This window comes from Ambystoma mexicanum, chromosome 7p, assembly GCF_040938575.1.
Source record: "Ambystoma mexicanum isolate Mex_15411 chromosome 7p, UKY_AmexF1_1, whole genome shotgun sequence".
NCBI classification, from domain to species: domain Eukaryota; kingdom Metazoa; phylum Chordata; class Amphibia; order Caudata; family Ambystomatidae; genus Ambystoma; species Ambystoma mexicanum.
The window spans coordinates 660,443,678-660,469,907 of NC_090939.1; the positions used below are offsets into that span (position 1 = coordinate 660,443,678).

The following is a 26,230-nucleotide window of genomic DNA, read 5'->3' on the forward strand; positions in this document are numbered from 1 at the left end:
GCAAACTGGTTTGTGGACTGGGCACCCAGTCTACATTGGCTCCCTGCCCCACTAATAGTGTGCACCTGTCCGTGTATACTGGCTTCTGGGTCTGGTGCACGTGGATACTCGTAACTCAGCCGCATCCAGTACTTGGACTGCATGCTGGAGCAGATCCCTAGGCCCTCACAGATGCCGTGGGGTTGGCAACACACATCCTACAGCATAGAATATCCACTGTGAGGAGAGGACTCACATTCCATCAGCTTATCTACCAATGGTATTATGTTTTTTTTCTTCTCAACACCATTGTAGGACCCAAAGGCTGCAATGTGGACTGCAGTTTGTGTTGGTTTGTTTCAGTGTGTTATTGGAGGAAGGATTACTGAGTAAAAAGTGGATGCACTTGCCAACAACTGTCATTTGCTCTATATGGTGAGATCTGTCTGCTGGCTATTATTGGTCCTGTGCAGCATATTTTCTTGATTTCGTCCAACAATATTCAACTGCTCTGTAGAACATGTTTACTGGATATTGCAGTACTATTAGGACTCAGCTCCACTGTGTGGGCTGTTCTGTGGAGGTGCTGCGCTGTTGTACTCACACCTTTTGTTTGCTGAGGCTTACCTGGTCTCTTCTACTGTATTGTATTTCTCACACCAGTACATTTCTTAAGACTTGTAGTCGGCTTTATATTTGGGCACCACACTGTCATTGTGAGCACAATCCCAACACAGTTTCTGCCCTTTCTGGGAGAACCTGCAGTGAAGTGGGAGACATGGAAGAAAGACTTCCAAGAACTGGAATTTCATGGGCCCACTTTAAGCATCGAACAGTGCAGGGCTCTTCTCATGCAATGTCTAGGATTTGAGGGTAGGCGAATATCAAAGAGTTTACTGGCTCGCTCAGTATCTGCATCTGGTGCAGTTGAGGGGGAGAGGTGCCTAAACCCCATGAGACCATCCTCAAGAAGATGGATAAACAGTTTGAGAAGATTAGCATTGTTCTTCGGCGCTATTATTTTGGCACCAGAGACCAAGGCAAAGATGAGTCTATTGAGGCATTAAGAGAACTAGCTAACAGGTGTAACTTTAGGCAGTCCTAAAACAAGAAGCCAAGGGACCAATTCATGTTGGGGTGAGAGAGAATAAAATCTGAGAGGAGAGGGGGGGACCCACTCTGGACAAGATTATTGATATTGTCAAGCGATTAGAGCACATGTTGGCTTGTGTGAAAGAGTTGGAAAGCAGAGAAGTTAAAGACTCGGTGAAGGTTGTGGGCCTGCCTAAACATAGGAGACAGACACTGCAAAGAAAAAAACATTTTATTTGGGGAAGACTCCTTCCAAGAAGGACGAATCTGGAGCAACACAAGACCGGAAATTGTCACTGGGCAAGTCAGGTCTACCTTCTTTCCGGAGATGTTATTTCTGTGACAGTGCATCTCACCTTGCCAATTAAGCGGAGTGCCCCGGGCATTCCGCTGTGTGTAGTACGTGTGTCAGGAAATGCCACTTCACCAGATGCTGTTAGTACTTTTGACGTAGAGGAGTTTAAGACATTCCCGAGATACATGACAGTGAGATTTGTTGGCGAAATGTGTGCTGAGGAGGATTGCTGCGGAGTCAGTTCGTCTGTATGTGAGATTGGGCCTACCAAAGGGATAGACAAGAAACCTCAAGCTGGGGTTTTGGTGGAAGGAGTAGGAGTGAGTATGCTTACTGATTCTGGTTCAAACTATACAATCATTGACCGCGAGTTATGGCAAAACAAATTTGCAGGGTCTAGCCTACGCCCACCCCAGGTTTGTAAAACATGATAGTATGGCAAAGCCTGGTTTCTTATCATTATGGAATCATAACCCATTGTTAGAGAATCATCACCCATTTAGGGATCCAGTTATCCATCATTGCATCCTGTTTAGTTATCCATCATACATACTGAAGTAGTTACATTAGACTATCCACATTATTCTGCCAATTTGTATGCATTTGCAATTGCTATAGAATGAGGCCTGTTATATTTGAAGTGCCATGTAGAGACATGTAGACACATGTAGAGATGTGTTGTTATGTATTATGTACGCATTGAGTGTGCACTTAGAATATGCATGAAGTCTGCATATAGATAGCGCTTGGGTTTGTGAGAGAAAGACTAAACGCTAGACAGAGCATGAAAGCTGGCTCTGAAGCCATTTAGAAGCTGTTCGTTCCACGGAGAAGATGTTATGCGTTAGTGTGAAGGAAGTATGCATAAACAGTTGCTTGGCAGACAGATAAAATGACTTTTGGCACGAGTGGAGAAGGCATTGAAGGCCTTATCAGCCTGGGCTGGTGCTTCGCAGACAGAGAGAAGGTGTGGGCAGGCAGCACCATGTAGAGAGAGGGAGAGCTTTGCAGAGAGAGACATGAGGAGAGAGGGATTTGAATGGAGAAATATGAGGAGATGGTAAGATGGTGACCGCAGGCAGACAGAAGAAGGCCATGGTATAGATATGTAGAAAATGTCATGATGACCAGAACACACAGTGATTGAAAAGTACAAGTACATGCTTCACAGACTTTTAGGCACTGCTCACATTTAGAAACGCTGACAGACAGAAAGAGAGGCATTTTAGCTTAGAGAGAACGAGTGTAACCATTGATATGTATACGTCATTGAACAGTATAATGAGAGGTGAGGCTCTGAGATTTGAGTGACTGCTCTCTGAGGAGAGAGGGAGTTGGTAGTTCGAGATGCTAGTTGGAGTTGGAGAAGGCACACTGGCACTGAGAGAACGAGAGATGACTTGGAGAGGTGTTTGGGAGTGAATGGATGTACTTTGGGAAGTAGAGGCCTGGCCCTGACTGACTAGCTGGTTGCAGAGTTAGCGGGAGAGGAGAGACAGAGCAACACAGAGAAAAAGGGAAGTATTGCTGAATAAGACATGTGCATGGGGAATTAGAACAGACACACACACAGAGCTTTGGCTGACATGATTGATGGGGTAATCAGACAGGGTTTGTCTTAGAGAGAGAGAGAGTGAAGTATGGTGTGGAATGGAGAGGAATGGTGTGGAATGGAGTTGCTATTAGATTTCTATGCATTAGAAGCCTGCAAGGCTTATATTTATTGCATTGCATGGTAGATGTGCACCAAAAGCATAAAAGGAGCAGATTCGAGATTTGCATTATAGTAGTGTTTGCATCATGCATTGCTATGTATGAATAAAAGTGTTTCTATTGTTGAATCGATTCATGTGTTTTCTTTGTGTCTTATGTTAGTGTGTCCATAGGAGTAATTTAGGAGTAATCTAGGAGTAACACAGTGCACAAAGGCCCTGAGGTACAAGAGCAGGGAGGGCATAGTGATCCACACCCCCTAGGAGTTTGTCTAAGACTGACAACAGGTCGCCCACGCGGGGCTAGGCCAAAGGTAGATTTGTTGCACGTTCAACAGGTTAAGGCCAGTGCATATGGCAGGGTGTGCATTGGGATGCTAGGATATTTGTGGCAAACTTTGAGTATCGTCAAGGATAAACTAAGGCAGAGGTTTATGTGTCAGATAAGAGTGTGTTGCTAATAGGCTGTTATCAGCAGACCACCATGAATTTGGACATTGATCCCAAGGTGCTTGGAGTGTAGGTGCCATAATCACAACTGTGTGTGGTCCTCCCAAGAATTCATTTGAGGTGGTGTTCAGAGGGCTGCTTACAGGGTTTTAGACATAGGATAAGAGTACAGGTGCATCTACTGTAGTAGCAAAACCTAGATGTGTTCCACTTGCCCAACGCGATTAAGTGTCAAAGGAAATTAAAAAAAAATGGAGGAACAAGATCTCAGAGGCGCTGGAGGCATCTGAGTGGAAATAAGAAAAAGCAATGGCAACATTTATGAATTGACGTAAGAGCACTAAACAGATGTGTAACGGTCGACAGGTTTCCGTTGCCAAACATTGGGGAGCTACTAAGTCTCACTGCAGGATTCAAAGTGGTCAGCACCCTTGATCTGGCATCAGCCTACTGCCAGGTGGTATTACTCCAGGAGTGTAGGGTCCTCACAACCTTCATCACACACAAGGGCACCTTGGATAAGCAGGCGAGTGGATATGAGACAACTTGAGCAAAAGGTGAGGGCGACATTAGGGATGGAAATGAGGTGCTTCACTTTACATAAGAGGCAAAGCTCAAAGTCTTTTCGCATTTTTATGAGGAGTTATTAGCTGCCAGAGACCTGACTTGGAAAATCAGGACTCTTATTTCACCCAGCATAAGGTTCCCGGGCTCTCCCAAGAGCTGTGGTACCACCTGGAACTTCCTATCACAAAAGAGTAAACAGAGCTTGCCATCAACTCGCTCTAAAATCAAAATGCCCCAGGCACTACTGTCCTTGGTCCATCCGGACCAAACCGGATTAATTATTGGTCATAGCATGCACAATAACATTTATTTATATATTGTGCATTTGCAAGGTGCTTATACAAGAAGTAAATTGTGTTTCAAAGTGCCCACATGGCAGCAGGGAGGGAACATGGGAAGGAAAAACAAATATGAAAATGAAAGATAGCGGCAGACCTACTAGGCATTGTGAGCATTCAGAACTTGCAAGTGCAGAGAGAGAAGGGATGAGGGAGTGTGGGGGGCGGTGGAGCGGTAAGTGCTATGTGTATAAAGAGGGAAGTGCTAGGGAGTGAGCAGCTGTAAGTGCCTAGGTGGAGTGGTCAGCTGCCAATAAATAAGTAAGTGCAGGCCTGTGGTGGCATAGGCCAGTGGGTGCTAAGGCAAGTGCTGGGCGGGGTGGAGGCTGTAGGTGATTGGGTGTGGGAGGCTAGGACCCAGGAGGACACATAAGGGCCCTGGTCACCAATCTCAGCAACTGCGGGATTTAGCAGAGGGGGGAGGAAGGGAAGGAGGAGGTGAAAAGGAAAGTATTGAGGAGCTTCCAGAATTTGAGGAGATCCGGCTCAAGACAAAAAGGAAGGGAGAGGCTTTTCCATAGGAGGGAGCCTCCTGAGGAACCAAATCGGCCGCCAGCTCGCTGTTTAGCGAAGCGCTTAACACACAGAGTTGGTGCCAGAGGAATGTAAAGATCTGGAGGGAGGGTATTTAGTGAGAGTAAGTTCTAGATAGAGTGATCCCCGGCCACAGAAAGCCTTGTGGATGATGCAGAGTCATTCAAATTTTACTCTTGCAGCAACCCAGATCCAGTGGAGAGTTTTTAGGGCTGGAGAGATGCGGTCCCTGGGCTTGAGGCCAAGGATAAATCTTGCAGCCCTATTCTGAATTAGCTGGAGGGGTCGTAGAGCTAAGAGGATAAATTAAGGAAAAGGCTATTGCAGTAGTCTAGCCTAGAGAGAACTAGAGCTCTAGAGACATTGAGCTTCTGGGGGAAAGTGAGGAAAGGAAGAATTCCTTTGAGGAGGTGAAGTTGAAAGTGGGACTTGTTGGCAAGGTCCTGAATGTGAGGGATGAAGGAAACAGCAGTTGAAGATGACTCCAAGGTTTCTGGCGTTAGATGAAAGGTTTCAGAGACACTGTGGGCCTTTACAGGGTTTTACACATAGGATACGACTGTGTAGGCCCAACCTCACATACAGACCAACTGACTACGCAGTAATCCGCCTTAGCACACATTTCGCCTTCATTCTCACTGTCATGTATCTCGGAAATGTCTTAAATCCCTCTACGTCAAAAGTACTGACACATCTGGTGTAGTGTCATTTCCTGACACACGTACTACACACAGCGAAATGCCCAGGGCACACCGCGTGATTGGCAAGGTGAGAGGCACTGTCAAAGCGATAACATCTCCGGAAAGAAGAAGGTAGACCTGACTTGCCCAGTGACAATTTTCGGTCTTGTGTTGCTCCAGATTCGTCCTTCTTGGAAGGAGTCTTCCCCGAATAAAATGTTTTCTTCTTTGCAGTGGTCTGTCTCATATGTTTAGGCAGGCCCACAGCCTTCACTGAGTCTTTAACTTCTCTGCTTTTCAATTCTGTTATCAAATGTTATCTGCATTTCTACAATACACCCCTCTGCATGTATTTATCACATCCCCAGTTTGTTATGTTGGTTGTATTTTGTTCTGTGTAATTCTTTAACATTTTGTTTTGTTAAAATTATAAAGACTTTAAAATAAAAAAGGAGGGGGAGGAAGGGTGTATTTATTCAGTCCAACTGAGATTAGGAACCTTCTCATCACTAGCATCATTATGCATTTTGTTTTGCTTGCGTGCGAAGAGAAATCGTAGAAGCCCTAGACCAACTGTTGTTTCATGAGATGTCATCCAATTCAATTTGAAAATCCTCTTCCAACTTTAACATAAAGGTGTGTTTCAACAGAACTTACAGTTGTTTGCATAATAATTATACCCTGTGACCCAGAACCGCTGGATGTAATAGATGTTCAAGGTTAGTGAGATCACTGCACCCATAAAGACTGGTATCATGTGGTATGCCCAATGTTTTAATGGCTGGTGGTGAACACTATCCTCCTGGCAGCGAAAATGCAGCAACACATCTGGTGGAGGATTTTCATTTGGATTAGAATATAATTGACCCAGCCGCTTAAAGCCACCCACTCTCCAGTGACAGAAGGCCTCATGTTCTAGACCTGGGTCAAAATAGACATTCTTCCCAAGTGGGGAAAGGAGAGTCAGTGCTGAATTCATTGTATTTTAAGTTGACTACATCCCTGTACAAAATGAGATTGTGAAGCTACTAAACCCTTCCAGCATCTTCTACGTGATCACCACAGGATAGGTTCTAAGGATATAGGCTTGTTCTTAGATGTGGGACTCACAAAACATAGGGAAACCCAATTATACTGAGAGGAGTACATTTTCGCTTGTTATAAACGACATCAACAAACAAAACATCTGTCAGTGTACAATTATACACAAAACACAGAATATCACCATCTGTCAATTCCTGACAAATCCCCCAAGAAATTGAGTACAGCTTAGTTAGTGAAAAACGTATTAATTTACATTGATGAAACGTAACGGAACAACATACTAATCAACAACACTGTAAATTCAAATCACAATTGTTTAAAATATTGAGAAAATACAAAAAAACTGGTCAGAGACTATATAGTCTGCAAAAAATAGATACAAAATAATTATAAAGAATATTTTTCCAAAGCACACACAGTATATGTGTAGTGAAAAGGCCAAAAAATCCCTTAGCACACACCTCCACCAAGTGAGGACATGTTCAGAATATGTATCACATTTTTGTGCACTATTAGTCTCATATGTAGACTATGAAAACTTAACAAATAACCTAAATGGATGTGATTTTACAGTCTCTACAGTGCGAGAGATAGAGGAACTATCTAAATAAATCTCAAAGAATTTCACTTGGGAAAAGGTCCTAAACATATTGTTTTGATTTGTACGATGATATCCATTCTGTCAAGACCTATGTAAGATGATCAAACAAGAACATGCTGTTTCGTAGTTATAACACAATATGTATGTAAAAAACAGTGTGGAAAATCCACCATGTGAAGTTAGTAACTACACAAATGTAGATATCTAACACCCAGAGAGTTAAATGCCTCACTACTTCCGAAAAAGATTTGGTGCATAGCAGATATGCATTATTTAAATGCAAGAACTACAGCAGTAGGTACTCAACATGTTCGCGCAGAGCCATATTGGAAGTATGGAGCACTGATCAAAGAGATAGACCGCTGAAGCGTGATTAAGTTTAGCCGATAAAGGTTCAGTCCGCCATCATCTTAATCTAACACAGAATTAAAAATACATTAGAAATTAGCATAGATACTCCGGATTTGTCAACATAATGGCACATTAACAAATCATGTAACAATGTCAGATGTAAACCTTAGAACAATGTCATAATAATGGATGATATTATAAAAAAAGACAATGAAAAAAATTTAAACTGCAAGTAATAATCTAAAAAGTTCAAATTGTAGTATACAGCATGTGTCTAATTATCTACAGGATTCATAGCCATTGCAGTGCTTTGTTTAGTCCAATCAAATGCAATCTTGAATTAAAAATAACCCGTTGTTCCAGAGTTAACAATCTTCTTTTCCCATTTTGAACTCAATTAACTGAGGCGACCAGACCAGAATTAATCAGTATCACAATGCCTGCTTGTAAGTGTTATACAGATCTACATGATCACTGCGCCGCCGTTATTTCGAATATGAAAATGCTGAATCCGAAATGGAGGCGTGCAGGGATCACATCGATCACACTGTACCGCATTCTCCGTACCCGCAACCCACCATATCACACTTACTTTTTCTTCATCGTACCTACCTTCTCTCTGGAGCCTCGTCATTCCGCCTGCGATGTTAGTTTCCTATCCCTAAAGTGAGTAGGAATTTCCGGCACAGGGTCCTTTTTTATTTCTTTTTTAAAAAAAGTGTTGTTACAGCTGTAATCATTCCAATGGAAACGGCGGACACCCCTGTAGCCCTCAACCCTATTATACTGTACAAGGTGGAGCAGGGGAGACACTGCAACCCCCGCTCCGCTTGTACGGTATAATGGTATTTGACATTTTTGTTACTGCTGAATGCGCAGTAATTGTGCAATCAGCATTTGTTTTTCGACGAAAACGAGTGATACCGTGTTGTCCCAGGGGTGCAGTCATGTTCTTGTTTCTGATGCAGCTTTGATTTTCGCCAATACGTATACATATTTTTCTCATTATCATTTCAATATATCAAAGAACACAAGGACAAGTAATAAAATATATAACTTGACTACTATTACAGTTAGTTAAGTGTACTTGTTTCCATATAGAGGGAAGACCAATCTCTAGTTCTTTACTCACTTTAGTCTGGTTAAATTCAACGCAACTACCAAACGAATAATGTCCATAGTGGCGTGGCATTCCCCAAATTTGAGCAATGGTTAGAGGACTTTTATCTTTTTGATTGACAGGTCAGTGTGTACCAGGAGATCCCTAAAATTAAAGCTACACTTAAAAGCAAATAATGGTTTTGGTATCTTAGAGGAACCATTCCACAAAATGCTTCAGAATAGCGAGTTTATTTTAAAGAGTATAGTATGTGTTAACACGCACAACACACTCAGAGGCAGTCATTCTTCTAGAGTGTTTAAGTAGTGTCTCTCTGTGGTTATTAGCAACATGTTTGAAAAATGTCTTAGCCAATTTCTTTGGGGTACTGTCTATAACTTAGTTCATTCATCAAAGACGTGGCATGTTCTTCGTAGTAAGTAAATTCTCTGCGTCTAAGTAATGGTCCATACAACAAGTTATCTTTCAAATAGTGCAGATGAAAAGTTTGATAGGTTACATGCAAATAATGTCTTTTCGGTTTTTAATAAGGTGCCACTTTCATGCAAACATTTTTAGCACAGAAGACAACAACTAAAAATGTGACACATTTTTGATCAAAATAGCTAGTGAATTTAAGTACTTAGTTCTTTGCGTGGGGTCATCTGATAAAATCATATGCACATGTAATACAACCCTCCCAAACGAGCAACACATCATCAATGTAACGCTTCTACAAAAACATATTTTTGAAGCATGAACTTCCAACGCTATTGAGGTAGGTTTCTTCAAATGACCCAACATATAAATTGCCCACACTCGGCAACAGTCACCTCCATGGCAGTACATCTAACTTGTTGAAAAAGACAGTGGTCAAACTGGAAGACATTTTTGGTGACAGCGGTCTCCATGCACCATAAAATGAAGTCCCATGTTTCACTGTTAAATTCCTCATGATGAAGATCTAGATATTGTTTAATAATATCCAAAACATCATCTTGCAAAATACGATATACATGTATTGACTATAACATGTAACAACTATATTTTTAGACTCATCAAAAATAATGCCTTTTATCATGTTGATGATGTGTACAGTGTCTTTGACATAGGACCTTATCTGGGGAATGTGTGGTTTCAAAAAAAGGATCTGCATATGTAGATAAGGCTTCAGGAATAGAGTCTATTCCAGATACTATGGGTCTCCCTGGAGACTTTGTGAGATTTCTGGGAAGCTTATAAAAAATAGCTGTTCTAGAAGATGATTGTGTGAGAAAAGCAGCTTTTTTACTTGAAATCCTGACAAAGATCACTTCATATTTAAATCATGTTAGATAACTCTTCAGTGGGTTCATAAATAGCAAGTCATATTTCTGAGTTGTCGCATGCACTCGGATGTAATCGATCTATTGAGAAGTACAATTGTGCCTCCCTTGTCGGCAGATCCCAGGCTTTTGAACCGTGTGTTCTGAAAGACATGGAACATTTAGGGAAACCTAATAAGGTTCCTTTTTCCAATTTAAACTGTAAAGAACATGAGGCAATATCTTCCATCAAAAATAATGCAGAGTTTTTATTCTGTTTGTTCTGATTAATTGCACATTGGCTGCTATTATTATTGTGTTTATGTTGTTCGTAGCTTTGCCATTTCCTCGGAAAAGTGCCACATAACCAGTCAAAAATAAAACTACTTTGTGCTATGTCCATATATCTTGTAAGGTCAGGGAATCTCAAACCTTTGTTAGGTCGGCTAGCCATAAAAGTGTTTGATGCCTTGGTATATCATTCCTACCAGATAAAATTGTAACGTTGGTGCTAAAAGAGCAGAAGGTCAGAACATGTGAAGTGGAGCAGGAGAGACTGGAAAATATTGAGAAGTTTGACGTCACATTAATTTCAATGGTGGCTAACTTAAATAATTAGGCACCTCATCTGTTTTTCCTCTTTGGTGGAGAAGGAAGTGATAAACATTGAATGGCAGAATTATTTTTCTTTGGGTTACTGGCCTTCTCTCAACTCTGCTCCCCCAAACAGTATCGGCTACAGATCAAAGAAACTCCTTAGTGGTTGTCTCCTCTATGCCTTCCCATTTCCAGCCTAGCAGTATACTTTGAAATGGACATGGGCCAGCCCTGCCAGGTAAAGCCACCCCCACCAGGTGCATAAGGTGTCACGATTCCCAGTAGATGCACAAATCATTTCATGGATGCAGCTGTACCAGCTTTTTACAGTTCAGACCAGTGGGAATACACTTTGAGCAGCTATCCCTTTGATCTGCTCAGAAAATCAATAGTTAGCTAAATAGGTATTTTAGCACCAAATTTGAGATTGATAATTGACTAATTTTATACCTCTATATCTATCTTTTGGCAATATTCATATTATCCTTAATTAAACTCAGCCTTCAAACTGTAAGCGGCTGCTATTGTATAGCCAGCTACGAGTTCACTGAAGCTATGCTTAGATTATGTAAGCGAGCAGAAGGAGGAAACAGACACACAGGTGGCCTAGCGGTTGCTATGGACTTTTATTTGAAAATAAAGAGAACACCTACCTCTCCCTGTATCTAAGAGGGGTTTCCCTGCCTCAACTAAAGTACTAATGAGTCTGTCAGGATGTCTTATTAACTTAGAGACAACTGTCCTGTGTCAAAATGTCCCTATCTCGGTCCCTTACACTTAAACTAGATTTATTGTACCAAAGTTGTTGGTCCAGGAGAATGTCTCCCTCCTCCTGGACTAGGTGCCACAGTTCTGGTGAACGGTCTCCAGTAGGGGGAATGGCTCTATACCCCTGATTCCAGCACTTCACAAACAAACAAAAAAGGATGCAGATTCTCCCAACAGTCGCAAAGTTCAATACTTTATATCCCAGGAAGAATGACTCCTTTCCCCTGGATTCCTGTCTTGATCCTCCTCGCAGGTTAGGATGCCAGGAGAATTACTCTCTTCTCCAGGCCCTCGTTAAATTTTACTTTCCACTACACAACACCAGAGGGAATGCCTCCTTCCCCTGGTGCTCTTTAGATTTTATTTCACAGTTCACAGCACCAGTAGGAATAACTCCCTTCCCCTGGCCTTTCAAAAGCTCTTCTTTACAGTTTACAACATCAGGGGGAATTAATGCCTTTCTGAGGCCTTTCTCAGGCTCTACTTTCTCCAGGTGTACTTGGTGTACTCTTCTGCCAAGTACTGCAATACGAAAAGGGGTTTGTAACCTTTTCTTGTGGGTGCAGGTAATATAAGTTCCCAAGCCGGGAACTTACGTCCCCTGCACACTATCTAATATCTGGGATACCAGACCAACAATTAAATGTATCTAACCAGTAATGTTTCTTAATAAATTCAAGAAGATCTGTAAATGGTAATACATAGAAAAAGGTAATTTGTTCAAAAAAATGACTTTGAATCAGATAAGGTTACAAGAACCATTCTTCATTGTTTATTCTTGATGTTGAAGCTGTGGAAGGCCCAACGCGTTTCGAGTGGTACAACACTCTTCATCAGGGGCAATAACAAAGGTTTCTAGGGAAAAATTATATATAATATGTACATTAGGAATTTTATTTACACCAACAACGTTTGTTCAACAACATTTCTAAATAACTCATTTTAGATCAGGATATGTATCACAATAACCCATGACATACAAGGATTACATATGTGGCAGAACGTTTGACATTTTAAATGTACAGAGTATACACTAACCCACAAGAGGACAACCTGTCCCTCATTAATATGTATAGGAACTGATGGTAAATTCACTAGGTTAATAGTATCTTCTCTGCTGTGATCGAATGAGGAAATATATAGAAAAAATATATACTGATAGTGAATTCATTGAAGTTCTAATATGACAAGGTTAGAAACTGCAACTATTTAAAGAGTCTAACCTTGTGTTTTTATTATGAAGGAGGTTCTTCAAGAGAACGGGGGTGGTCTGGGACGGGAATCCCAGGCCTTCATCTAAACAAGACAGCGGGTCTTTGATGGTAAGTCCTTCTCTGTAGAAATAGAATAGACATCAAAGACGTCTATTTAGACCGTTGTGAGTGACATAGTGAGGATAGAATAAGTTAAGACAGTAATGAGTCACTTACAGCGGTATCGCGGTTGATCAGTATCAAGGTAGCTGAGGGGAAGTGGTAGTCAACAACCGCAAGTGGTCTGGAGGTTACTCAGGACTGGAGCACTGAGAAAAAGTGGACTGAAAAACAAAGGTAGAGTCTCAGTAATGGACAAAGGAAGTGAACAGGGTGTTCGAAAGCTTTGTTCTGAAAAAGAATCCTGGGTTGAGCCAGTATGGGAAGCCTAACATTCTTACCTAGTGTGTGTCAGTGTGGCACACATGGAGACCAGCTGCCGAAGGGTTGCTCGACTCCATGTCAAGTGCCGCCACTGTTTATAAAGTAATTAGTAGTGTGACGTAATCACGCGCTTGCGTGTGGTACGTCATACTGTGCGCTGAGCTCCAGGCTCAGATGGATGAAAATTTAGACAAAATGGAATCTAATTAGCCTCCTATGGAAAGATGCTCGACAGGGGCAGGTAGGGCTATAAGAGCTTAATCAGTCGAGTGAAAAAAGAAAAACGGACCGCTGCGTGTTTACAATGTGACGTCATCACGCAAACGCGCGAATAACGCCACATGTAAACAAACCTAGTGTCGGGGTGAAGGAAATATAACAATATGACCTCTAGGGGAATGTCCAATATGTGCATAACCCTTGATGGTTGGAACTAATATCATTCATGTGAAGGTAAGAGATCATGGTGACTAAGCATATAAAAATCATGTGGAACAACATCCACGCATTTAAAGTGTCATGAATAGTGTAGAACTAGAAAAGTGAGATGTTCTAGGCACGACCTGGGGGCTGAAGGACCATAGGAGGGCCACGGAACTTATTATGGCCATTACGACTGCCTGACTGGAAACAATTGATGGATGTTGATTATACATCGACCTATGTATACTATAGGGGTCAGAAGACAAAATAAAATGGCGGACTGTGATTTATTCTGATTATAGTCCTGCATGTGAGATCTGAGTTTTAGGGTCCAAAGTGGTTGAAGACCTTTTCAATAGTTGTAGTAGTAAACATAGTTGATATTAAAGGTTAGGTACATTCTTGTTATGCAACCAACCAATGCCATTCTGCCCACACGTCTGGTTCACAGTCTAGTGAAGGGAGTATCAATTGTACTGATTGTACATTTCCTAGATAGAGTCAACGGAATGACTGGATATGTATAAACTTTGAAAACATTTTTACATTTCTATCCAACTGTCCAAGTATTGGTTCACAGTCTTATAATGTGGTTATGATAATTCTGACCAACAATCCTATCAAGTGTTTTTAAAGGGACATTAATGAAGATGAACGGAAAGAGAAAATATAACGAAGGTATTCTTTAAATGAATGGACCTAAATAGTAGTCTTCATTTAGACCGAGTGGGGTCATTGCATCTAGTCTATGAATCCAGTACAATTCTTTTTGTGCCAAAAGTTTGGGTAGGTCACCTCCTCGTTGGGGGGGGTGTAATACTTCCAGTATTGCAAATCTCATTTGCGAGATGTTATGCTTATTGTCTCTAAAGTGCCGGAATACAGGTGACTTCACATTTTTTGTTCGAATCTGGGACTTATGTTCAGTCCATCTTTCTTTGGCTTTTCTACTGGTTTTCCCCACATAATATTTCCCACAAGGGCATCTAATGGTGTAGATGACATTTTTGGACTCACAGGTTGCAAAGTTTTTTAGGAAAATCTTTTTACCATTGTTCGGATGTCTGATGTGATTGCCTTTGATGATGTTCGAGCAGTGCTGACAATTTAGGCACGGAAAAGTGCCATTTCTTGACTGCGTCAATGTCCTTTGAGTAGATATTTTAGGTCTTTCAGCTTTGATTAGCATGTCTCTGAAATTCCGTCCTCTTTTGTATGCTAGCATTGGGGGGGCTGGAAAGAGACGGTTGAGACGGTTGAGACCGTCTCTTTCCAGCCCCCCCAATGCTAGCATACAAAAGAGGACGGAATTTACTACAACTATTGAAAAGGTCTTCAACCACTTTGGACCCTAAAACTCAGCTCTCACATGCAGGACTATAATCAGAATAAATCACAGTCCGCCATTTTATTTTGTCTTCTGACCCCTATAGTATACATAGGTCGATGTATAATCAACATCCATCAATTGTTTCCAGTCAGGCAGTCGTAATGGCCATAATAAGTTCCGTGGCCCTCCTATGGTCCTTCAGCCCCCAGGTCGTGCCTAGAACATCTCACTTTTCTAGTTCTACACTATTCATGACACTTTAAATGCGTGGATGTTGTTCCACATGATTTTTATATGCTTAGTCACCATGATCTCTTACCTTCACATGAATGATATTAGTTCCAACCATCAAGGGTTATGCACATATTGGACATTCCCCTAGAGGTCATATTGTTATATTTCCTTCACCCCGACACTAGGTTTGTTTACATGTGGCGTCATTCATGCGTTTGCGTGATGACGTCCCATTGTAAACACGCAGCGGTCCGTTTTTCTTTTTTCACTCGACTGATTAAGCTCTTATAGCCCTACCTGCCCCTGTCGAGCATCTTTCCGTAGGAGGCTAATTAGATTCCATTTTGTCTAAATTTTCATCCATCTGAGCCTGGAGCTCAGCGCACAGTATGACGTACCACACGCAAGCGCGTGATTACGTCACACTACTAATTACTTTATAAACAGTGGCGGCACTTGACATGGAGTCGAGCAACCCTTCGGCAGCTGGTCTCCATGTGTGCCACACTGACACACACTAGGTAAGAATGTTAGGCTTCCCATACTGGCTCAACCCAGGATTCTTTTTCAGAACAAAGCTTTCGAACACCCTGTTCACTTCCTTTGTCCATTACTGAGACTCTACCTTCGTTTTTCAGTCCACTTTTTCTCAGTGCTCCAGTCCTGAGTAACCTCCAGACCACTTGCGGTTGTTGACTACCACTTCCCCTCAGCTACCTTGATACTGATCAACCGCGATACCGCTGTAAGTGACTCATTACTGTCTTAACTTATTCTATCCTCACTATGTCACTCACAACGGTCTAAATAGACGTCTTTGATGTCTATTCTATTTCTACAGATAAGGACTTACCCTCAAAGACCCGCTGTCTTGTTTAGATGAAGGCCTGGGATTCCCGTCCCAGACCACCCCCGTTCTCTTGAAGAACCTCCTTCATAATAAAAACACAAGGTTAGACTCTTTAAATAGTTGCACAGTTTCTTACCTTGTCATATTAGAACTTCAATGAATTCACTATCAGTATATATTTTTTCTATATATTTCCTCATTCGATCACAGCAGAGAAGATACTATTAACCTAGTGAATTTACCATCAGTTCCTATACATATTAATGAGGGACAGGTTGTCCTCTTGTGGGTTAGTGTATACTCTGTACATTTAAAATGTCAAACGTTCTGCCACATATGTAATCCTTGTATGTCATGGGTTATTGTGATACATATCCTGATCTAAAATGAGTTATTTAAAAATGTTGTTGAACAAACGTTGTTGGTGTAACTACAATTCCTAATGTACATATTATATATAATTTTTCCCTAGAAACCTTTGTTATTGCCCCTGATGAAGAGTGTTGTACCACTCGAAACGCGTTGGGCCTCCCACAGCTTCAACATCAAGAATAAACAATGAAGAATGGTTCTTGTAACCTTATCTGATTCAAAGTCATTTTTTTGAACAAATTACCTTTTTCTATGTATTACCATTTACAGATCTTCTTGAATTTATTAAGAAACATTACTGGTTAGATACATTTAATTGTTGGTCTGGTATCCCAGATATTAGATAGTGTGCAGGGGACGTAAGTTCCTGGCTTGGGAACTTATATTCTCTTCATTGTATTGTGCAACCAAGGTGTCAAGGTTGCCCCTCTCTCCTCTGAACCTCATACTTGATTAGCAAATTTTCCAAACACCCAGTATCCAAGTTGACTCTTACCATTTCCAAATATTTTTCCTTACTAGGGTGTGCCATAGTTGTCCTATTCTTCTTTTCTTGTGGGTGCAGGTCTCAGATCGATACTTCTAAATGGTTTGTTTTTGCCAGACCTGGTTCACTCTCCTGCCAGGTACAGCCACGAAGAAAACAACTTCCAATATGATTTCTTTCCCTATTTACCTTAGGAGTGGTTCGTGACCAACCAATGTGCCGATGAAGATGACTTCCGAGCCCTCTTATTCTCAATAGTGATTTGCGACCAACCACTGTGCAGAGGAAGATGATTCCTGATACACTCTTTCTCACTCTTATTCTCAATAGTGGTCTGCGAACAACCACTGTGGCGAGGAAGATGATTCCTGATGCACTCTTTCTCACTCTTGACTATGGCTCTAACACCCAGTCCCCATTCAGACTTCCTTTCTCCTGTAATCTGTTTCTTGGGAGCTCTTCACTCGATTTCTGCGGCGCAGCAGGTCTTGATTTGCGCTGCTCGTGTTTGCTCTGGGTGATCCTGCACAGCCTTGCTGCAGGATATTGTTGGCGGCCACAGTGTTCTTCTCTGTACACTTGATCCACCAGCTTTGGGTCACACTATCGCCCTTCAGCCTCCGGCTCTGCCCCAGAGTGGTTCCAGACCACTGGGTCAGGGTTCCCCTCTCCAGTCTCCTGACTTAGAGAGCCAGCTGCTTGCGGCTTCCTTGGCATCCTCTTGTTCAACCTCTCATGCCGGACCGCCTCTCCTGCTGGTTGGCTGGCTCTCTTCATGGAGACCTTCAGCAGTTTTTATATTGGCTGGTTGGCATAATATACTAAGTCCTTTTCTATGTTTTTGGCCTTTCAATCGTAATTCCTATGTGCACCCTCCTCGTCCCAGTACTTCTATTATTACTCTCCCTTGGGTAGTCCATGTTATTCCTTGTCTCAGAAGAAGTCAAGTCTCTGGATCTACATAAATACAAGGGTTGGATTGGTGCAGAACTGGTATTTACAAGATGGGGAGGTGTATAGGGTGGTGGGTGAGGGTTGGTATAATGCGTCTCCCTAGGATGTTCATCCTTGTCCCTAGAGGGGGGAGTTTCTCCCCAGGAGATCCTACCACTGAGCACCACCCTCAAAGGGACTATCGGGTAGAGGTCTCACATCCATGGCATGGGAAGGGGCTCTGACTCGGGGATAATTGATGATATCCAAAGATTCATCACAATTACCATGAAAAAGAGATTTTCATTTGCCTTTCCATAGCTCCAAAAAAAGGTAAATGCTCAATTGGTCATGGTTTTGTTTCTATACATACTACAGAACATCCTATGGACGCAAGCTTCCTTGAAAGGTACCCTCCAAGTATGAGGTGGCAAGGACATCTCTAGTAGATATGCCAAACAAAAACAGTACGTTACTGTAAATTAACAAAAACAGTTGTGCTGCACTTTTAAAAATGCAGTTCCATTGCTTCTGTAGTGATTTTAGTTTTAACAGTCTGTTTAAAAAACAAATCATGCTATCTCTTGTCTTACAACACCACATTGAAATGGTAAGTTTGTCAATAAACATCTGCATACATATGAGGTTTTTTCCTTAGTGTCAAAGAGCTTCAAAAAGAGAAACTTAACATGTGAGACTGTTACACAGTTTTGTCTGCTGTGAATGCTTCCATGTTAGGTAACTATTTGGCCTAATAGCTACTAGCATGCCGAACAAATGTTTCACAGCAGAAAGGGTGCATGTATGTCTTATACATGGATGTTAGTGATGCAGTTACTCACCCTGTAGGCTGACATCATGCCTTTCTGGGTAGAAACTACTAACTCCACTGAGGGCCTCATTACAAGTACAGTGGTGCAGGAAAAGATGGCAGCAATGCGGCGGTAACTTAGTTACCGCCGCATTACTGTATTGAAGTACTATAACTTTGGTGGTGAGGCAGAGAAAATACCTCCAGCAAAATGCTGGAGGTAATTTTGCCACTTTAGTGTCAAAAATTGCCAAATAGATGGAAATACGGCTGGCGGAATCACCACCAGTGGAAATTCCACCAAAATCCTCATGGGTTGGGGACTAACACCACCATACCACCACTTGTGATCTGGCAGTAATTCAGCCGGAACAAGTGGCAGCAACAGTAATTCGGCTTGTTGGTATTCCCCCAAATTTACCATCGGATTAGCGCCATACTTGTAGTGAGGCCCAAAGTGCACTATGAAAATGAAAATGATTAGCAGACCTGACTTTCATGCAGAATCCATGTACGTGAGCTCTTGACATTTTGAAAAAAATCTCTAGTTTCCCTACCCGATGAAAATGTGTCACGCTGCCTAGGGAGAATTTCCTTAGCAATTGAGGAAGGACGCTTCGCTAGGTGCCTCTGTGTATGAGAAGATATAAAAAGGGATGGCAAACATCTAGGAGCAAGGAACTAGGCTGGCCTTCTGAACGTCTGCCCACCAGGTCAGAGTTCAGAAATCCATCTTAACACCCACTTCATCATCAGCTTCCCCACAACTCTTTGCACCTGATTCGGATCCAGGCAACGGCCTCAGCTATACAACAATCCTTTGAGTTTCAATGCCCTCAGCCAGTGTTACCTCATGTTACTATCAATCCAGGCACACAGTGGGATCACAGAACTAGGGAACACTGATTAGCCCTCTGGAATTCCAACTGGACCCCCAATGTGGAGGTTTTGTGGGTGCTTTTCTGGAGCATACAGGAGTCATGCGTGGAAGACCGCAGGCTTAAGTATGAGCCCTAAAAAGGAGATCTAACATTATTGATGATTTCATACTGGATGGTATATAGAACAACAGTATTTATGGACTTCCATAGCAGGTTGCATACGCTGCAGGTTTTGTGCCTCTACTGATAATGTAAAATGTTAGCGTATTCAATTAGCCAGCAGAGGCTAACAGGTCATGTCATATAAGCCATGTGATGACTGGCACATCAGCTAGCATGTTCTTTGAGGTTGGCCAGTTCATTGTGGAATTCATAACTATAAATGTAAAATCCAATGAACAATTGTAAATGACAAAACAGCTGGCTGTGTGGATTTGTAGAGAGCTTTTCAGGGCGGAAGAGGAGATGCAACAAGACAACTTTAGCATTGTTGGCTAATATTTTACCAAAAGATATACATTTTTTAGGAATATACAAAATATCTTTCATTTAACTCGGCCTTCAATCTCTTAGAGGCTGCGGTTTACAAGATGGATGGCACTATGATTGCAACTGAATTGTAGGAATCTGGTGATATTATGTGAATAGTCTAGTTTCAATGGTTATATCAGCAGTGCACAAAGAAATTAGTGCATGTCTAAAGGAAAAATGAACCATGAAAAACACAAATTTGAAACCTAACCTGCAATACTTTTTTTCTTCCAAGAGCGAGCAGTACCGTGCAAAGAAATTTGAGTTTTTCTTGATTTGAATTCCATCATAATGATACCTAAGTAGGCAAAGAAAAGAACAATGTAATTGTAGAGCATTTTTAGTGGTTTTTGTTTTATGTGTCAAGGTCTTTCTTTACTGCTTCAAATGATGTCTTAATACTCAAGCACGTCCCAGAGAATGTGGGAAGTGATGACAATCTTAACTAAGCATCCCTCTATAGATGTCCCACAAGATGTAATTTTGTATGCCATTCTAAATCCCTTGTTATATTATTTAAATATTCATGGGCTTTGCAATGCAGGGATGCCGAGTTAAACTGGTCATCACTTCCCACGTGTGCTGAATTTCAAGGGTTTTGATGTGTTGAATCTGATCACCTAAACTCTCTCTTAAATAAAGAGTTTTCACTGAATTTCAAAGGTTTTGTTATACTATAGTTTCTTCTGGGGCCAGTGCCCATAGCCGAACAGTATATGTTGCACCAACAAGTATTTCCCAAAGACCCATTGCCTCCTGCCTAGTAGATGTGTAGTAGATGTGATCTCTGCAGATGTGAAATATATTTTTTCCATTCCCTATTCCTGCTTTAATTTCCCAGAAATCATTTCTAATCCCTGCGTTAGCATAGCGCTGTGCCAATTCCTTTGATAATGGAAAAAGGGTTGAAAACAAAAGTCTTCCCTGTCCTCACAGACATTCACCATGTATCTCCTCCTCTTTTACTGGTCCCCCCACACCCCGCAATTGCTTTTTTCCTCCTGACCCTCTCCCATTACCCCGTCACTTTTCAGTTATGTGACAGTTACATTACCAATCGCATTTTGCAACGTTACCGCAGAAATCTTGCAACAATCCCCCTGATAAGCCAAAACATGTTGAAAATAAAAAGATCACAGTCCCTCACCATATGCCCCCCTCATCTTTTCTTGGTCCCCCCACTCTCCTCAAATGCTTTAACCCTTCCTGACCCTCTCCCATTACCCACATCACTCTTCAGTTCATGTGGCACTGTTTCTTTTCTGATCGCATCTTGTGACGTTGCCGTAGTAGTCTCACGAGAATCCACCAGTATTCCCTGATAAGTCGAACATTTTCTATCCGTAACTGGCTCTCCAGCTCATCCCCAACTCTGCAACTTCACATGGTGCCCTCTTTTCTACTCCCCCACTTGAAGCCTGATGGGATTGCATCGGTTTTCCTCCTCCAAATAGCATATTTAACACTTTTCATTTTCGGCTTCCCCTAGTAATATCGAAAAACTACTGAACAGAGTGACCCCAATCCAGCAAAGGAAAAAGCTGTGACACTTTGTCCCCAAGTTCCTATATGGGTGAAATTCATCCAGCGGTTTTCGCGCTACGGGTTCAAAAGATACACTTTTTCTTTTTGGGAAAATGAATGGAATAAGGCCGAAAACAGCATTTTATTGTTGTCTTAATAACTTTTTCATCTTTTAACAAATATTTCCCAAACTTTACAGTTTGGAGGGGTCCATGAAAAACTTTCTTTTTGGAAAATGTCCACCCAAATACATCCAGCAAGTCAAAAATAAGCCGGGTGTGGCCATGATGGCCAACAGAGTGGATGCAGAGTGTGGAGCTCTGGGTCTCGACTCCCCGAAATGAGGTCCAAGTACAGATTTGGACCGTAGCCTACTCGTGGAGTCTGTTTTGAAACCCAGGAATGGGCAGAAGCGGTGGGGACTCTACTGATGAGCCTGATGGAGCACTTCAAAATGGGGACCGTAGAAATGGCGAACAGTAGAGAACCGCAATAACCTACTTCTCAGGCTAGCGGGCTGGAAAGAAAAGCGGTAAGGTGAGAGAGCCAGCCCCCAACCCCTGCTCTCAGCCATTTCCCACACTGAAAAGAGGAGGTGGGGCGTAGTCGACGACCCATAGCATAGGAGGTGACAACTGCCACTGTCAATTCACATGCAAAAGGCGAGAGGAAAAACACAACTCGGCGGAATGGAAAAAGGGACACAGACTCCCCACACAAAGAGGGAAGGAGCGAAAAAGCTAGGGGGAACAGCAGGGGAACTGGCAAATTGAAGGAAAGGGATGAACGCACACCTCCATTTATAAAACAGCTGAGGTGAGGAAAAGGATCAGGCGTCTACCCAAAGAATAAAAGTTGAGGCGTTCTTGAAGATCCACAGATAAGTGTTAAACCAGACCACTGGACACAATTAACAGTGGAACAGTCACATCAGGCTTATCTGAGAGTCTCACAGGTGAGCTATTCAGGTGGTCAAAGCACTGACATGTAGGGCGGGTCAAGAAGATACCTGTACACAAACAGACGAAGGAAGAGACACATATTAAAAGGCCACCCCATAAAAGCAAAGTGTGGACAAAAGGAGCTTTGTGACCCTTTTGAGAAGGGTGTATTGTAGGTAACAACAACCCAGCAAAACAACAAAGAGGAGTTACTAGAAAATAACCACAAAAGTAGGAAAGATCTGCTATACAATCAGAAATGGCATTGGCAAATAGAACATGAAGACTCCATTGCGGATAACATTCCTTCAAAGCAGCATGCTGAATACAAGAGGGGAGGAAGATGGTATGGCCAACATACAGATACACAGCCCGAAGCCACAGGTGCAGAGCAATTAACTAAAGAAATACTGATACATACTATACGCTCTCTACAGGAAGACGCAACAGAAGTCCTCAAATCAGAAATGTCTCCACTGAAACACAAACTGACAGCTGCCATATCAGAAAACAAATAAGAAAATAGGCAATAGGGGAATGAGAAATATTGTTGCTGGTAACTAAAGTACCAAGTATATCCCACAAAGTGAAGGGCCTGGGGGAAACCTTTGTGATACTTCAAAATAAGCACAAATACTTGATTGCAAAGAATACATCTTAGGATAAAGTTCCCAGAGTAAGGAGCTGAGGCCGACAATACAATAGAATTTATTGAAGAGCTTTTTGGCCGGCTGTTGAAAAACACACTAGAAGTGACCATAAAGATCGATGGGTTGGCATTAAAAGAGTGACCAAATCAAGTGAACCCAGAGACGTGGTGGTGACGCTTCATAATTTCACAGTGTAGGAAGATATCTTTAACGAATCTAGAAAAACAGGGAATATTGAATTCCGGAATATCTCAGTGCAGATCTTCCAAGGCGTGACTCACCTGACCTTAACAAAGAGAAGAATGATGAAGAGCATTACTGAGGAACTCAGCAAAAGGGATATTCGATATATATGGACCTACCCGTTTGGGTGACAATTTAAAATAGGAGAGAAAGTGTTGACTATCTTCAATAAACATAAAGGTGCCAAAATCCTCGGACTGGAAATAGAAGACATGGGGCCTCATTACAGATCTGGCGGTAATCGTGCTGGTGAAACAGGCGGGTTGCCGCTGGACCTGTAAATATTTACCGGCCGCTGACTTCCCGGGGGGACCGGGGGATTACAACCCCAGCGGCCCGGAAAATCATGCGCCGGCAAATTGTAAGTTCCCATTCCCATAGAGTCCCATGGGAGTCTCTATGGGAGTGGGAACACGGAAGCACTGGCACTGTTCTTAACGGTGCCAGTGCTTCCGTGATGGCTTTGCCTGCCGTGACCGGCAGGGTCAGACCTGTCGGGCACAGCGGCCCCAGCAGGCAAACCCGTAGTTTGCTGATCCGGAAACAAAAGTGCCGGTAGGCTTACCGGCACCGTTGTTTCCAGACCGGCAAACTTAGAATGAGGCCCATGGTTATCATGGAAGGCCATCAACATCAAATGATAAAAGGGAGAAGCAGGACCACTCAAAAGGCGGACCAGCAACAAAAACTAGATGATAATCCACCAACAGGGTCACAGAGCCGCCCGCCTACGTTGAACCCCAAAAGGAAAGTGATTTCAGGCGGATACACCTAAGCATACACTGGAGATTGATTTTAAGCGCTCAATGAACTTAGGGTAAACAGCCCAACAGATGATTTGGGGAAAAGGCATGGAGAAAGTATAAGAACCAGTTAATCCCCGGAAACTCAGAGATTATATGATTGATGAGCTTTAAAGTCGAGAATTGAAAGAGGATTGCAAGGTTTAAAGTTAAGATATGTACGTGGGGCTACTATCTGGTCGAGCTAGCAACCTCTTCTACAAACAAATAGACTAAATCAATGAAACAATCTGTTAGACAACAAATGTAACAAAGGGCAAACTATAGTTATAACAACATCATCCATTTGGGTTTGCCAAAAACAAGTGCATTCATTGCTAATGTGAACAGAACATAATCACAACCATGTTTGTCAAAAAGTATCAACAAGGTTAACCACAAGTTGTAAAAGGAGGGGGTAATTGGAGGGAGGGAGAGAGGGTAGAAAGAGAAAATTGCAAAGTTATGATTTTTAAGACATTAATTAGATTCTCATAATGATGTTCGCAGATTCCTGACAAGTGGTGCCACTCGTGCCCAACACCTTCTTGTTTGGTTCTACTCAAAACCTCAGTTGAGGTCTCACCCCAATGTGTCCCATTCACCAAGTGTATTATCGCTTCTAGGCCCCATGGTTTAGTGGAACAGTGTGCCCTTATTGTGAACATATCTATTGGGGAGTGTCATAGTAATACAGTGTACCGATCACTCATCTAGCCTACTTGTGTACCCGCACAAAATACATAACACCAATGTGGCCATTGGAAACTATATCCATCAATTGCAAAAAAATACTGTACTTTCTATATCCAAGTCTCCATATCTTGATTGCCTTCAATTTTTACAAACTCTGTTAAATAGGGATGATAGTTAGATCACATAGCACAAATATATGTTTGAAAACACTCTATGGAAAAGTTTAGCTGAATACAGTGCTGAAGCACATTGCCTCACTCACTGTCTGACATACCTGCATCAGTGGCTTATTCTGTATATCCACTGTCAGCATTGGTTGTATGATATCATATCAACAGGAAATAAGCAATAAGCCCTATAAGCAATACGCATATTCCGTATATCCACTGTCAGCACTGGTTGCTTATTTCCGGATGGTATGGTACCACAGCTTCCATTAGCACCCCATCGTCTTCACCTCGTCCTTCCTCCCACAACCAATTAAGTCTGGTAATCAGCTATTGACGAGACACTGTGAAGAAAACAGGCAGGTTTGTACAGTGCAGACACTTTACCTGCCCCACTCAGCAACCAGCACATTGTCGCTATAAGAGTTGCTGATTGGGTTAGATTGGGTTGTCCAGCTCCAGGCTTTGAGGGCCGGAACCCTGGCCTGTTTTCAGGATATCCATCATTAATATGCATGAGAAAAAAATGTGCATGAATTTAGAATCACTGTCTGCATATTTATCTCATGAATATTAATGAGGGATATCCTGAAACTTCAACATATTTCTGGCTCTCAAGGCCTGGAGATGGATAACCCTAGGTTAGAGGTTAACATAAAAGAGGAGCTCTGTACATGCAAGGAGCTAGCAAGCTGCATGGATGAAGATCTCATGCTATACCTGTTCTTTACAAGCGAAACGTGCACCGTCACTGCCTATGCTGTGCAATATGTCTGTTGAGGGAGCGTGCCCTGGCTCTGACCATGCTGCGTCTGTATTAGTGGAGGAGGGAAACCTGCACTGGCTTTGCACATGCGGTATCTGTACTAGTGTGCGAGAGAAGCTTGCAATGATCCTGTGTTTGCGCCAGAAACGTACCAGTTTGAGAGTAGTGTGCACAGGCACATGCAAACAGTTGCTCTGCCAATTCTGTCCTTGGGCATATTTGTGAGGGAAACTTATGCTGGCTCTGGCGTACTGTGCCGAGTACCTGTTTGCATGGGACTTACACTAACCCTGCCCATGTTGTACTGGTTCGTTAGGGAAGCCTGCACTGGCCTTGCACATAATGTGTCTGTTTGTGAGGGAAGCTTATCTTGCCCTACCCAAGCTGTCAATTTTTCCAGTTGTTAAGGAAACATGTAATAGACTTGTCCATGCCTGGATCATCACATTGGGAAGGGGGTGTGCATTGGACATTCTAATATCGTCCCTAATCTGGAACCCCCGCACGAGCAACCACCACCGGGAGGGGCTGGCTGAGGGCAGAACTTACCCCACCACCTCA

At 42.3% G+C, this 26,230-nt stretch overlaps 1 protein-coding gene across 2 annotated transcripts in view; it reads right to left on the reverse strand.

Annotated features, from left to right (window-relative positions):
* RFX8 (regulatory factor X8) overlaps positions 1-26,230 on the reverse strand; it is a 1,087,262-nt gene that overhangs the window by 636,513 nt on the left and 424,519 nt on the right. For both annotated transcript variants that reach the window (XM_069636724.1, XM_069636725.1), the window contains exon 4: positions 20,112-20,198. In XM_069636724.1, coding sequence (XP_069492825.1) covers positions 20,112-20,198 — 87 coding nt within the window. The remainder of the gene's footprint in view (positions 1-20,111; positions 20,199-26,230) is intronic.